The sequence below is a fragment of the Nematolebias whitei genome, chromosome 1 (genome assembly GCF_014905685.2).
Source record: "Nematolebias whitei isolate Nwh7 chromosome 1, NemWhi1, whole genome shotgun sequence".
In the NCBI taxonomy this organism is placed as follows: domain Eukaryota; kingdom Metazoa; phylum Chordata; class Actinopteri; order Cyprinodontiformes; family Rivulidae; genus Nematolebias; species Nematolebias whitei.
The window spans coordinates 66584898-66597558 of NC_056498.1; the positions used below are offsets into that span (position 1 = coordinate 66584898).

General features: G+C 41.8%; 2 protein-coding genes across 14 annotated transcripts in view; one reads left to right on the forward strand and one right to left on the reverse strand.

Annotated features, from left to right (window-relative positions):
* The window catches only part of ccdc88ab (coiled-coil domain containing 88Ab), a 67185-nt gene extending 62189 nt beyond the window's left edge, over positions 1 to 4996 (forward strand). Inside the window, exons 31-36 of the mRNA XM_037680115.1 lie at positions 1269 to 1505; positions 1635 to 1688; positions 2598 to 2681; positions 3230 to 3319; positions 3537 to 3814; positions 3908 to 4996. Coding sequence (XP_037536043.1) covers positions 1269 to 1505; positions 1635 to 1688; positions 2598 to 2681; positions 3230 to 3319; positions 3537 to 3814; positions 3908 to 4804 — 1640 coding nt within the window. The 3' untranslated portion in view covers positions 4805 to 4996. The remainder of the gene's footprint in view (positions 1 to 1268; positions 1506 to 1634; positions 1689 to 2597; positions 2682 to 3229; positions 3320 to 3536; positions 3815 to 3907) is intronic.
* A 6926-nt stretch (positions 4997 to 11922) lies between these two features.
* camk2g2 (calcium/calmodulin-dependent protein kinase (CaM kinase) II gamma 2) overlaps positions 11923 to 12661 on the reverse strand; it is an 89410-nt gene continuing 88671 nt past the window's right edge. For all 13 annotated transcript variants that reach the window (XM_037680203.1, XM_037680197.1, XM_037680156.1 and 10 more), the window contains one exon: positions 11923 to 12606. The gene's annotated coding sequence lies outside the window, so the exon portion shown is untranslated. The remainder of the gene's footprint in view (positions 12607 to 12661) is intronic.

Genomic DNA, 12661 nt, shown 5'->3' on the forward strand with positions numbered 1-12661 from the left:
CCACTTTCGCTTTGGCCACTTCCGCTTTGGCCACTTCCGCTTTGGCCACTTTCGCTTTGGCCACTTCCGCTTTGGCCACTTCCGCTTTGGCCACTTTTGCTTTGGCTTAATGTAGTTCCATTTTTTTTAAATATAATTCCGTTTTTTTCAAATGTGATTCTGGCCACTTCCTCTTTGGCTTAATGTAATTCAGTTTTTTTCAAATGTTCATTTACACCTCACGGTCACCGTACTTTTTCCTGTAGAGTATATCTTTAAGCCTTCACCAGTCTAGTCTCACTTTTCTCTCACTTATTGTAGATTTTTGAAAAGTAGACGCATGCAAGTGGATATTAAAGGGTTTCTTTCATGTAGTTGTCTCTTGTGCTGTGAATGGCAACTCTCGACCAAAGCTTTCAGTTTGGTCACTACATGAATCACTTACCGGGCAGCTTTACATGCTCACTGGTTTCATTTGGTGTTTTCTGAATGAAAGTAAGTGTGTGTGTGTGTGTGTGTGTGTGTGTGAGAGGTTGGCCTGTTCAGGTGAGACAGTGGGAGAGAATGCAGGTTTGCCTTTCATGAGCCTGTGATGTGTTTGCTCGCACTTTTGACTACAGCATGAATCACCAGCCGCTTGCTCAGCACTCTGAGTCATCATGGAGAACTTGAGATGGAGCCTTCTGTTTATCTCACTCTCCTGCTCTGTCATCGGGCTGCATCTCGCATCTTACTCTGCTGACATGGACTCGCCGTATGATCTGTTGTGTGCTGCTGCTGCTCTGAGCAGCTTTGCATGCCTTCATGCCTCTCTGTTGTCACAAAAAAGGACAAAGTGCAAGAAGACAGTCAATGTCCAGAATAAGAACTTAAAAACAGTCCAGGATGATTCCATCTTTGTGCACTTTGGTTGATATATTGGTTGTATGCCTGCATGTGCTTTCAGTTCTTTAAAAAAATGCAGGTTTGTTTTGCTCTGTAAATTTGTGTTATTGTTATGGAAAGACAATTTTAACAACACAAAATGGACTTTCCAAACTAGATTAATGCCTTAATGCTAAGTTTAAAAAAATAACTACAATTTACAGAAGTGCTTATTGTTTGTTTAGAAAAGCTTCTTTTTTTTTGTTCCAAATGTGTACCCCGGTGAGCCAAATCCTTCATGAAACATTTAAAATCAGTTAAACCATACTAACCCTGTGTTAGTGTTCATGGAAATAAACTTTTTGTTTGTTTGGTTTAGTTTTCCACAACTGGTTTGCGTCTAACGTTTGCATCATTTTGTTCAGCCATGAATGACCTGCTGCAGACGATGGCAGTGGCGGGTGTTTCTGGGCCACAGTGGGCAGGTAGCACGGACAACCTGGATGAACCTGGACGGGGGGACGTCTGCGTGAGCGGCAGCAGCAAGCGTGGTGGACAGCGCATGAAAGAGCTCGCCCTGTCCACCAACGCCATCGACTGTGCTGTCCTGAGCCTGCCCCCCACAGGACAGAGCAGAGCCAAGCACCGGCTTCAGGTCAAAGGTAAGAAAGCTCGACTTGATCTTTAATGTTGTCCTCTTTATTTTTTAAATTTTGATATTTTGTAATTATCATTTTTACCTAAAGAAAAAAAAAATCCAGTAATCAACACTCTTCTCTGTATCTCCACAGAAAATGCTTCCTGCGAGGATGTTGCAGGCTCCTCGGATGACCCCAAAAGTCAAGGTGAAACTGAACACGATGGCAGCAACAAAACTTACACGTGTCGCATGATTAGACGATAACGTGTGGACACACTCATCATCAATAAGAAGTCAAAGAACCGTTCAAACAAAACAATAAGACTGAACAAGTTACCAAAAAAAAAGCAGGTCATGTCTTCTTCCAAGCTTCTCTTTCAACTCGGTTCCTTCTCTTCGATTAAGCCGGAGCTACAGCAGGTTTAGCTGAGAGGTCAAAATCAGTTTCCTGTGAAAATAAAACGGATTAATTCAGACTTTGGGATGTTATCCAGGTAATCTGCAGCCAGGCAGCGATTATTGAGGCTTGATCTTCTCAAACGTAGATGATCCAGATGTTCAACAGCAGCCGAGCTTCTGCCACACATTCCCAACACCTCAGCTATGGTCTCTCTGTCTATATTAGTCGTTTGCTCCTTTTTTAAATAAAGCATTTCTGTTAAAATAAAGCTTTTAGTATTTGCTTTTGTTTGTTGCAGAAGTTCAACAGACTTTCAAACCATGTAACCTGATCTTCTCTGGCCATTTGCTTCCCATTTACCTGCTTCTCAGTCTGGACTCCTTTTTAGCAGATGAGTTTCCGGAACGCTCTTAGAAAATACAATGTATTCTTGTGAGACCCATTTCTTAGTGCATCCATGTAATGGGTGCAGGAAATAGACTTCTGCTTTTACTCTGACTCCAGACACAACTTAGCAGAGTATCAAGTGAATGTTTGGGGTGCCCATTTATTCGTCAAGCAACTTGTCTGAATGCTTTATTTGTTTTCAGACTTTAAAGAGCATTAAACTTCGCTTGTTTTGTCTTCTGAGCAGCAGTAGTGAGAAGCGTGACGTCCTGTAAACACTTCCGATATTACTGTATGCATTATGGATATATGTGTGTGTTTCATCAGGCCTGCAGGGGTCTAGCAGTGCACTTGCTTTGTGTCGTCCTCTTGAGCTGAGAGCTATGTGCAGAGTGCCCTGTAGCATCTGTAGTAAGTGCTGTTACTTTGCAGTGACCATCACTTTGGGCTACAAATAACGGGCTGCTTTCCTTCACACCTGTTGCGTAGATCAGATCTCTGAAGGCTCATTTTAAATCTAAGTTGGTGTTAATTCTAAAACCATTCGGAGATGATTTTACTAACACTGGTTCCCAGCTGAATTGATCACTGTGGATACAGGAAAGGGCAAGGTCATGTTTTCTTGGTTCTCTTGGACTTCCTTCCTCTTGTTTCCACTAATGCACTCACACTTTATCAGTTTCCCTTTTCTGCCCAAGTACACTGACCCTCCTGTTTAGGTGTTGCTATCCTTTCTTTCAGTGCTCTCTTTGTGTTAGATGGACATATTGGTGCAGTAACCTGGCACTGAGCCACCCTTTCTGTCCCTCAACCTGGCATGAGCCATCTGCTGTCCCAGCAGGTGATGCTCTGTCACTTTGTGTCTCTCTCCTTTTAGAGCATGTTGATGTGGATACATGCAAGTCTGTACAAGTCCTTACTGTAGATGTGTGTTCGCCTTCCCTCTTTCCTTTACCCAGCCTCCAGACCCTCCAGTCTCCATAGCAACAGGACCACCAGTAGCAATAGTAACAATAACTCGCATCTCGCTTCTCCTCTGGAGGGCAAAGGTATGCTCCATCTTCCTCCACCTCGATTTATGTCCATTAATGTCTTTGTCTTTTTCATTTGGATGTTTTCTGTCAGACCTTCTGTGTTTTGTTTGAATCAGGCCAACCTGTCTGGATTTAAAGGCTAAGAGTTGCTGTGTTCTCAAGAACTTAAGCAGTTTCTGTCAACAAGCAAACCCCATCACTTCCTCTTCATCTTATTGTTGTTGTCCGGCAGGCACGTTGAACGGCCGCCTCAGCAGGCCTCAGAGTGAGAGCAGTGGGGAGTTCAGCCTGAGTCTGGACCAGGAGGTGTGGTCCAGTAGTGGCAGCAGCCCTGTCCAGCAGCCCACCTCCTCTCGCTCCTCCCACCAGAGCCCCCTGCAGCTGTGCAGGCCTCTGGAGCCATCCGGTTCCACTGGCAGCTCCGGTCCTTCGCAGGTCAAGAAAATGGCGTCCCCCAGCGAAGTTCTTTCCCTGCAGCAGTTCTTGGACGAGGGTATTGATCCTGCAGAGGTGAGGCCTTGTAAATTGAGTTGTTGTTTATTACAGTGCAAAGAAATGTTAATTTAATGGAATTATTTTGCTCTGTGTTTTATTTACTTTTAGTCTGGCAGTCAGGAGAACCTCACTGTAGACTCTCCTCGTCTCTCCACCTCCTCTGACCATGTGCCAAAAGAACGCACTTGTACTAAGGGCCGGGGCATCCTGCGCTCATCCAGCGGGAAAGCAGCACTGAGCAACGCTAACCGGCTGCAAAGCTCCTCGGGGCAAACCACCCGCCCTTCCCTGCGGAAGGCTGAGAGCACCCGCGTAAAAGGCTCTGCCCCGATCCGCTCCAGTCTGTCCTCCCAGGGCAAGGCCACATCCGTCTCAGAGCGCCTGGACTCGTCCTCCTCCACGCTGCCTCGGGCCAGCAGTGTCATCTCCACCGCCGAAGGTACCACACGGCGCACCAGCATCCACGACCTGCTGTCCAAAGATCACCGGCAGCCCGTTTCTGTTGACGCCTCTCCTCCCGTCCCCTCCCCCAAGGCTGGAGTTCGCTCGCAGCCGACACCCAGTGAGTACCACCCCAACAGCACCCGCTTCCAAGGCCCCGTTTCCACCACCTCCCTTATGCCCAAATCCCTCAGCTTACCCTGCAGTAGCTCGGAGGACCCAGACCTGACCAGCCTCCAGTCCTTCCTCGGCCCCTCCTTCACTGTAGAGTCAGTGTTCATGAACTCCATCTTTAGTGAGTCAGCAGAAACCCTCCCCTTCCTGTCCCTGAACCCCACCCTAGTCAGCAACATCAGTGGGCCTCCTGTCACAAATAAATCCCACCCTCCTCCTGCGCCAAACCACAGTCAGAACCAGAACCCTCCCAGTCCACTCAATGAGCAGATGAGATCCAGCTCAGACCCAGCTCAGTATGGAGCTGATCCCAGTTTAGGGAACGATTCGGATCTGACTCTGAGCGCAGAGGAGAACCAGTCTCTGTGGTACGAGTACGGCTGCGTGTGATTCACTGCTCTCAATGATCACGACTCTACTGAACTAGGAGGAAATGAAAGAACGGGAGACATTGTTTCAGCTTCTCTGCATGTGTTTATCACAACGCTCTTTCTTGGTGGATCATTTTCTGTTTGTTGTGGTGCTGATTTTTTTTTTTGTCCTCTCCTTTTTGCTTTCAAGTTAAGACTTGAACTGCTCCTTCACCCAGAAGCTTTGGCCATGTTTTTTTCTTCCATTGAACTGTTTCACTGGCTGAAACTATAATCTATTGTAGAGGGTTTTAGATTAAATCCTGTCAAAATGCTTTTCTGTTTAGCTTTCGATTCCTTTTCAAAATCTAACCTGAGTGAAGGTCCAAACTGGTTGAAGAAACAGAACCTCTTGATGTAACTGTCAACAAAACAAACAACTTCATTTGTCACGTTGAGTCTTAAGTCACTTCCCACTTGGTGATGGTTTGATTGATTTCCACTTGTCTGCATGGCTTTATTGTTTTCAGCGTGATCTGAAATGTTCATTTTGATTATTGGGATCAAAATGCTTTCACTTTGTCTCTTTTGTTTTGTTGTTGATGACGTGTGCACTGTTTGTTTTGTGCATTTTATTTTAATTTCATTTTGTGTGCTGGAACATTTTTCTGAGCAGGTGATGTGACAAAATGCTGAAGCTTTTTTCTCAAAATCATCTCTGGTGGTGGTGGGGAGGGGGTAATTAAGGGAACAGGTGATATTTGACAGTGAAGGTGTTGGATTACGCTAACATGGTGAGGATTAAGTTTAGATTTTAGCTAGTTATAAATACATGATGGGTAATGCAAGTTGGTGAGTTTAAAAATGTTAAGGCAAAAAACGTACATCATTTATTTTTATTTAATTTTTTACTGCTCCTGCATCACAACTTAAAAGTTGATCATTTTTGACTGACATTATTTATAATATGACAAGCACTTCTCTTTGTGCCAAAACTATTAAAGCTATTTATTCTCATGTCACGGTCGCTGTTTTGAACTCGTTTCGATGTTTTTATTCACGGTGCATGTGATTATACAGTGAATCAAAGTGTCCTGTCGCTCTGCAGATGTTACATAAACGTTGCCTTTATCCTACAGATGTGGAGGGCAGAAAGTCTAAGAGCAGGAGCGGGGCGCCGCAGCAGCAAGGCTGCTAAACCCTGCCCCCTCCTGCCCCCCCGTCCGGCTGCCGCCATGCTGCGAGCGCGTGGTGAGTGAGTGCTGCTCGAGCGGGAGGAAAAGGGGAGTTTGGGAGGGGGCCGTTCTTGTCTCCATGGGAACCCTAAAACGTGGTGTAACAGATGTCTTCCATCATGCTTTTCACTTGCTCCCTCCTGCTTTTCTCAGCTGTTCTATGACCCCCCCCCCCCCCCCCCCCCACGCCTGTGCACAGACCCTGATGGGACCAGGTCTGCATGGCATATGGTTCATTTTACAACGGTGCCCGTTTTGTGCCGACTCTCCGAACAGGAGAAGCCCTGCAGCTCCCCTCCATGATGTGTCCTGTTTTTAATAACTGCTCAGGTTTTTGTGCTCGTCACTGCATGGCTTTAGTGTAACGCTGAAATCCTTCCCTCTATGCATGTAGATCCAAGCTGGCTGCTTTCCCCTTTTGCTGCATCGTTTTTTTTTTGTTTGTTTGTTTTCTACCAGACTGAAGCTTTTTTTTTTCATTTGTACTTTTAGTTCAATTTTATTTCCAGTTTTTCTAACCTGTCTTCTTTCTCTTCTGATTCTTCACTCTTCTCTTTGCCTGCATGGGACTCAGAGAGAAAGGTGGCCTTGGAGTTATGTGTCTGAAGCATTGTAGAGCTGATCTTCCACCGCCTACAGTGAGAAAAGATTGTATATCCCAGCTTCATCCTTTTTACGAGGGAATCTGGGAGAGCTCGTTGGAGAAAAGCGGCTTCCTTCTCTGCTTCTTTTTCCTTGAATCAAGGATGTGTCAGTGGAACGCTACACAGTTGTATAGACATTTTTTTGTCCTCTTTAAAAAGCATTTTGGCAAATAGCACTGCCACTTGTGTTTCAGCATGGATGATTGCTAATGTGGACTAAGATTTAAGTGCCAAAGTTCACACAACCAATCCTAAACTGAACTGATGATGCTGTCTTCTACACAACTTCAAAGTCAGGAGGATCTTTTTTTTTTTTTTTTTGGCCCAATGCCGTGGTAGATAAGTCTTATAGATGAGCAAAACGCACAAAGACAACATAAACATGTCTGCACAAAACTCATCCTGAAGAAAAACAATCTGCATGGAGCCATCACTTCCTTTATCCAATCAATGAGGAGGCTGCTGTTCAGACGGAGACTTAAACGCCAGGATGCACTTGGACATAAAGCCATGACTGCTCTGAGGGAACTGATTTTGATCCGAGACTGATCAAAGTTTCAGATCTTCTACAAGTCGGCGTCTGCTTTGGTTTATGTCCCAATAAAGACTATACGGGTTATCTTCTAAAAATCCAACTTTATCATAGAAATGTTATCACCCCAGTCTGTTTGTTGTTCTGAGGGGGGCCTAATGAGGTGCTACTGAAGTCTGACTGGAGTATAGGTGACCTGCCTGATTCTTACAGAACATGTCAGATTTCTGTCGTGTTGAACATGTGGGCGATAAAGACCCAATGTTTTTTTTTTTTTTTCCCCTTTTCCACTTTTACATGTCCCGATGATGTAATTAAAGGTGATTAAGATTACAGTGTATGATTTATTTATTTTTGTTTTAATTTACACACAATGTTGATTTGGGAACATCAGATAATGCTTGTAGTTTTAAAAATACTGCTTAATCAAACTTTGAGATTTACTACTTCATCTTTAAGTGTCCGTTTGAGTTTCCCAAGTAACTACAAATAAAATACTGTTGACAAAGTTAATCAGTAACACATGTAGCTACAGATAAAACATTTTAACCTTTGAGGCATTTAATGGTTTTGTAAAAAATAAGACAAAACATTTTATTTCATGTTCATTACAGACCACCGTTGATGCATATTGTTCAACCTACTCATCTAATCGAGCACAAACTAAGATGACTTAAATGTCATTCTGGTTTCCTTCATAGACACGAGCTGTCATGAATCAAAAAACAAAATATATATTGTGTAGGGCAACACAGGGTCTGTATAAACCAGTGGAACTTAACCAAAAATATGTTTACTTGCCACTAATGACTCTTTCTTTAGTTTTTAAAGAAGAAAAATAAAAAGTACTGAGATGCAAAGATAAAGCAGTGGCAGTAAGTGAATACAAACTATGTTGTGTAAATTGAGAGCTTCTTTGTCTCTTCTGGTTACTTCAGGTGACTTGGCGCCATCTACAGGTCAGTGTTAGCACTGCACAGTGACTAAACAGAAATATGAAACATTGGTTTTATTTATTATGTTTCATATAATAAACATGTTGCACCCCTCAAGTTTAATGAATACCTTTGTCCAAACCTGACAAGTAAACTTTTAAAGCACATTTAAGACTGCTGTTGACCAAAGAGCTGCACATAAAACGGGAAAACCTATAGACCAGGACTATTCAACTGGCGGCCTGAGGGCCAAATCAGGCCCACGGATGAACTCAGTTCGGCCCACCAATGGGTTCATTTTTAAATAAAACGAGATTTTAAACCAAAAAACAAACCAACTTAATGACAACAAGTGCTGGATGTCCAGCCTCTGAGCTCTTGGCTTTCAGTAACTGCGGCCCACATTTAGTTGAGTAGCCCTGCCCAAAAGGCAAATTAAATATCAAATACAAAATAAATAAAATTTAAATAATGAAAACCTGCTTTCATACTGACTTTAAAAATCTGCATTTAAATATATTCATTGAGGTAAAATAAAAAAATAACTTTTTATAAATGGTGTTAAAACATTTAAAGTTTGAATGTTTGGCAACTTCATGTTTACCTACAGAAACTAAAAATGAGTCGATGACGATGTTTGAGTAGAGAGCTCTGGCTGGTGTACATTCAGATTTGTCAAGTCTGTAGAGACAAGTGCTTTGATCATGTTGTGTACTTGTATTTTAGAATTGCATACCACCAGTATATCTGGAAAACTACTGGGTTTCAGACTGTAACATTAGATAAGAGTTCAGGCCAGGGTAACCTTGTTTGATTTCATTTACAGCAAGAAAGTTAGATTTGAAGCCAACTTTTTTTTAGTTAGATAGCTTAGCATTGATATCCAGATGCTATCTTTATGAAACACTTCTTCATCTTCAAGTAATTAAAAGAGCAAACAAACAGCTTTCAGTTAGTTTTATTAACTGTATGATCATGCAAAAATCCAGCATCCACTTCACTTTAAACATGTCGCCCCTTCTTGTTGCCAGGTCACATCGTAAGACATTTATTTTTAAAGGGGCACAATCAAGCTAAGGCTTTTGCTAATATTTTTGCATTTGTAATGCAGAATAACACACCACTTTATTTTTATCTCAAACAACCATTCCATAGCCTCGAGGATGCAAATTACATACATTTCCATTTTCTTTATCAACAGTGGAAAAATTACCAGAAAGACATGCATATTTCTTCCATTTGTAAAACTGCATATATAGTGTAGCTGTTAAAAGTCTTGTGTAACTTTTTATTTCCTGTTTTTAACCTTTATCCTCATATTTGCCAAAGTATTTGAACAATGAAATCTTAATTTGTCTTACAGAAGCCAGAAACAGTGGCGCAAAATTATTTAGATTTTTCATTCAGGCTCAGATTTTATAGCCTAAAATAAAAACTGAACATTGATTCACAAAATAAATTAACTTTTCATTAAGTACTTGGCACTGGACTGTCAAAATTAAAGCAATAACCTTTTGAGATAATAGAAATTGCTCTTTTGTTACTACTTTAGAATTCAAATAGTGGAAACCTGATTAGAGGAGCTCACCAGCATCTGTACCAGCATAGATAATTATAAGAGAAACTTGCCACTTTTTTTAAACCTAAAAATTTCAAAAGCATATTTTTGTTGCACAAAACAAATTCAGGTGTAACAACATTTGTCAGGTCTGTTTCCAAAGGGCCCCAAATGTCAGACATGAACACATTTTAACTGCTCAAGAATAGTTCAGCTTCTTTGCCACCATTATCCAAAATGTCAATTGTTAGATTTTGACTTTATTAATATGATTATTAAATGATAAAAGTATTATCTGCACAAATACTTTGACAAATTCCCTCCCCAGACATCAATTCAGAAAAGATGCACTACAAAGCAAGTTGGGCTCAGCTCAAATGTTTGGTTAGCTTCATGGTTAAATTTCATGGTCCAAATGTTCATATTTTGTCCGCACGGTGAAAGCACAAAGTTTACTCAACACCTCTCAGGCTTATTCAAATAGGTTTTTAATTTTCAGACACACAGATGCTACTTTAAAGTTAATCTATTTACCATCATTAGTAAAAAAGATGGCATACGGCAGTGCTTATTTTACAGATTAAATCCTAAAATGAACATAACCGCCTCTTCTGCATTAAATAAAAGTTACCACTGATTTCCAACTTTAGGCTCGTTCGTGTTGTCGTTTTGCTTTGTAGTACACCCCTCAACTTATTCCAATTTAATTCACACTTTTTTTTAAATGCCCATGACTGTGTGGAAATGGATACACACGCACAATATAAAACAATGTTTCCGAACAAAAACAAAACAGTAATTTTGTCAGACTGGTGGTGTCAACACACAACCACGTTGTTGCCCACAGCACAAACAGAAACACTCAGAACCATTAAAAAGCATCACAGTTTCTGATTTACAAAGTGTCATGATGCAAACGATGATGGGGGCACAGTTTTCATGGCGTGTTGGAGATGTCACTTGGAGAAAGACCGACGTGGTTCACAACATTTTCTTTAATGTCCGTCAGTACACGTGCGATGGGTCACGATGGTTACTGCAACAGCTGAAACGGTGTGCGAGTTGCTACACAGCAGCCTGGTGCAGACGGGACAGCGAGCATCGCCCATCCACTGGTACAAAGTCACTAAGTTTGGACGACACAGTGAAACAAAAGTGCGTCAACGTTTAACTCCGCATGGACGTGTGTTCGGTCCTTTTGCGTTGCGCCCATGTGCTTCTGTACTGCTGTGAATCTGATTAAAAGCAGGAGTTTGAGCAGTCGGAGTGTAGTAGTTACTGTGTGCGGATCATTTAAAAAGCCTCCGTCTCCGTTCGGTTCACCATAAGACATTTTTCTGGCTAAAAACAAACATTTAAACATCCAAACATTTACGAGGACAACGATGCGAATAAAAAGTTTTATATTTTTTAAAAAGGACTACGTCCATTTATTGGTATCAGCAAAAGTCTTATAGCCCTCAAGTGGGGGTGGCCCCCTTTTCCACCAAGCCTTGGTTTTCTTGTTCAGTCTCTTGGCTGCTTCCTCTTTCAACATGCTTTTAATGCCAGGACTTCACACAGAAGTACAGCAAGTCGAGACGGACAATATACAGATCCAAAGAACGCCATCGGAACAAGACACAGAAGCATCATCACACGGTGCGGTGTTGCTAAAACAGTAACGGGACTGGTTGGTGAAGATTAATACCAGGCAGGAATGATGGAAGTAGTGCGGAATTGAACAATTTTGGCAAGCTTAATCTGAAGCTGCAGAAAGGTTAGCTCTTTCGGAAGAGGAAACGCAACAGCATCGAGTCATCGGTGTGCAAAAAAGAAAGGAAAACAAAAAACAGTACAGGCCATTTTCTAGATTAATAAATCATGCTACACTTCAGAACACACAAAACAGACAGAAGTGGGCGAGAGGATTCATGCTCAGACTTTCCCAACAAATAAAACACAGCAGGTCAAACGGGTCGAGTCCTTCTGCCGCTTCACGATGAAGCTGTGTCTGAAGCTCGAGAACTGACCTCAAGAGTGAAGCACAGAGACTGAGCATGTGTGTGTGCATGCACGTTGTGTGTATTTATTTACACCTGTAGACCTTACAGCATAAGGGGAAAACAAACAAACAAACAAACAAACAAAACCGTCTCCTGCCTAAATTCCCTTTTGACCCCCCCCCCCCCCCCCCCAGAAAGCAAACGTGTTCCCATGTTTCTCCCTGCATAAATATCTATTTATACAGTTCTGTTTAAATAAAATAAGCCCCCTTTATTAAAAAAAAAAAAAAAAATTAAACACAAAATACTTTGACATATCTCAATCAAGACAAAGCATTTATTAACATATTACAAAAGTAAAAAATAAATGTCCCTTTAGTAACATAACACCTTAAAACACTGCAGATACTCGCACCTGACTTCTAAAATTGGTGGTAAAATCTGATATTAGTTGCTCCCATAAACCCCACCAGCACAATTAACTTAAAAAAATACTAACAAGCATTCTGCTGCTCTATTGACACCAGACATCATTCATATATACTTGCTGCTGAGTCATACTCACTGTGTGTCAAGTGTACTTGTTTTACACTAATTATATATCTACGTATATTCTTTAAAACATTAATACTTTTCCACACGGCAGAGCAAACAGACGGGGAAAGAAAGGCCATTGAGGACAGCATCACCCCTGTGTTACCATCACAAACATGCACCATCTTCAGGAGGGGGCTGACATCACCTGCGCCCCAACATCTATAAGGGTTGGTCTGGATAGGTGTTGGTCAGTCATTCGTTCGAGCTTTCAGAATATGCTTTAATTTATTTTTCTTATTGAAATATTGTTTCCCCACGTTTGCGTTATCCTTACATCCTCGTCCCAGCCAGGATTTCAGACTCCACTCCGACCACGAAGGGAAAATGCTCCTAATGGTTTTAGACTTCAGGCAAACCTAGAGAAGAAATGAAGTAGTGAGGGACAGGTAGTTTGTTTATTTTCAGGTCTTG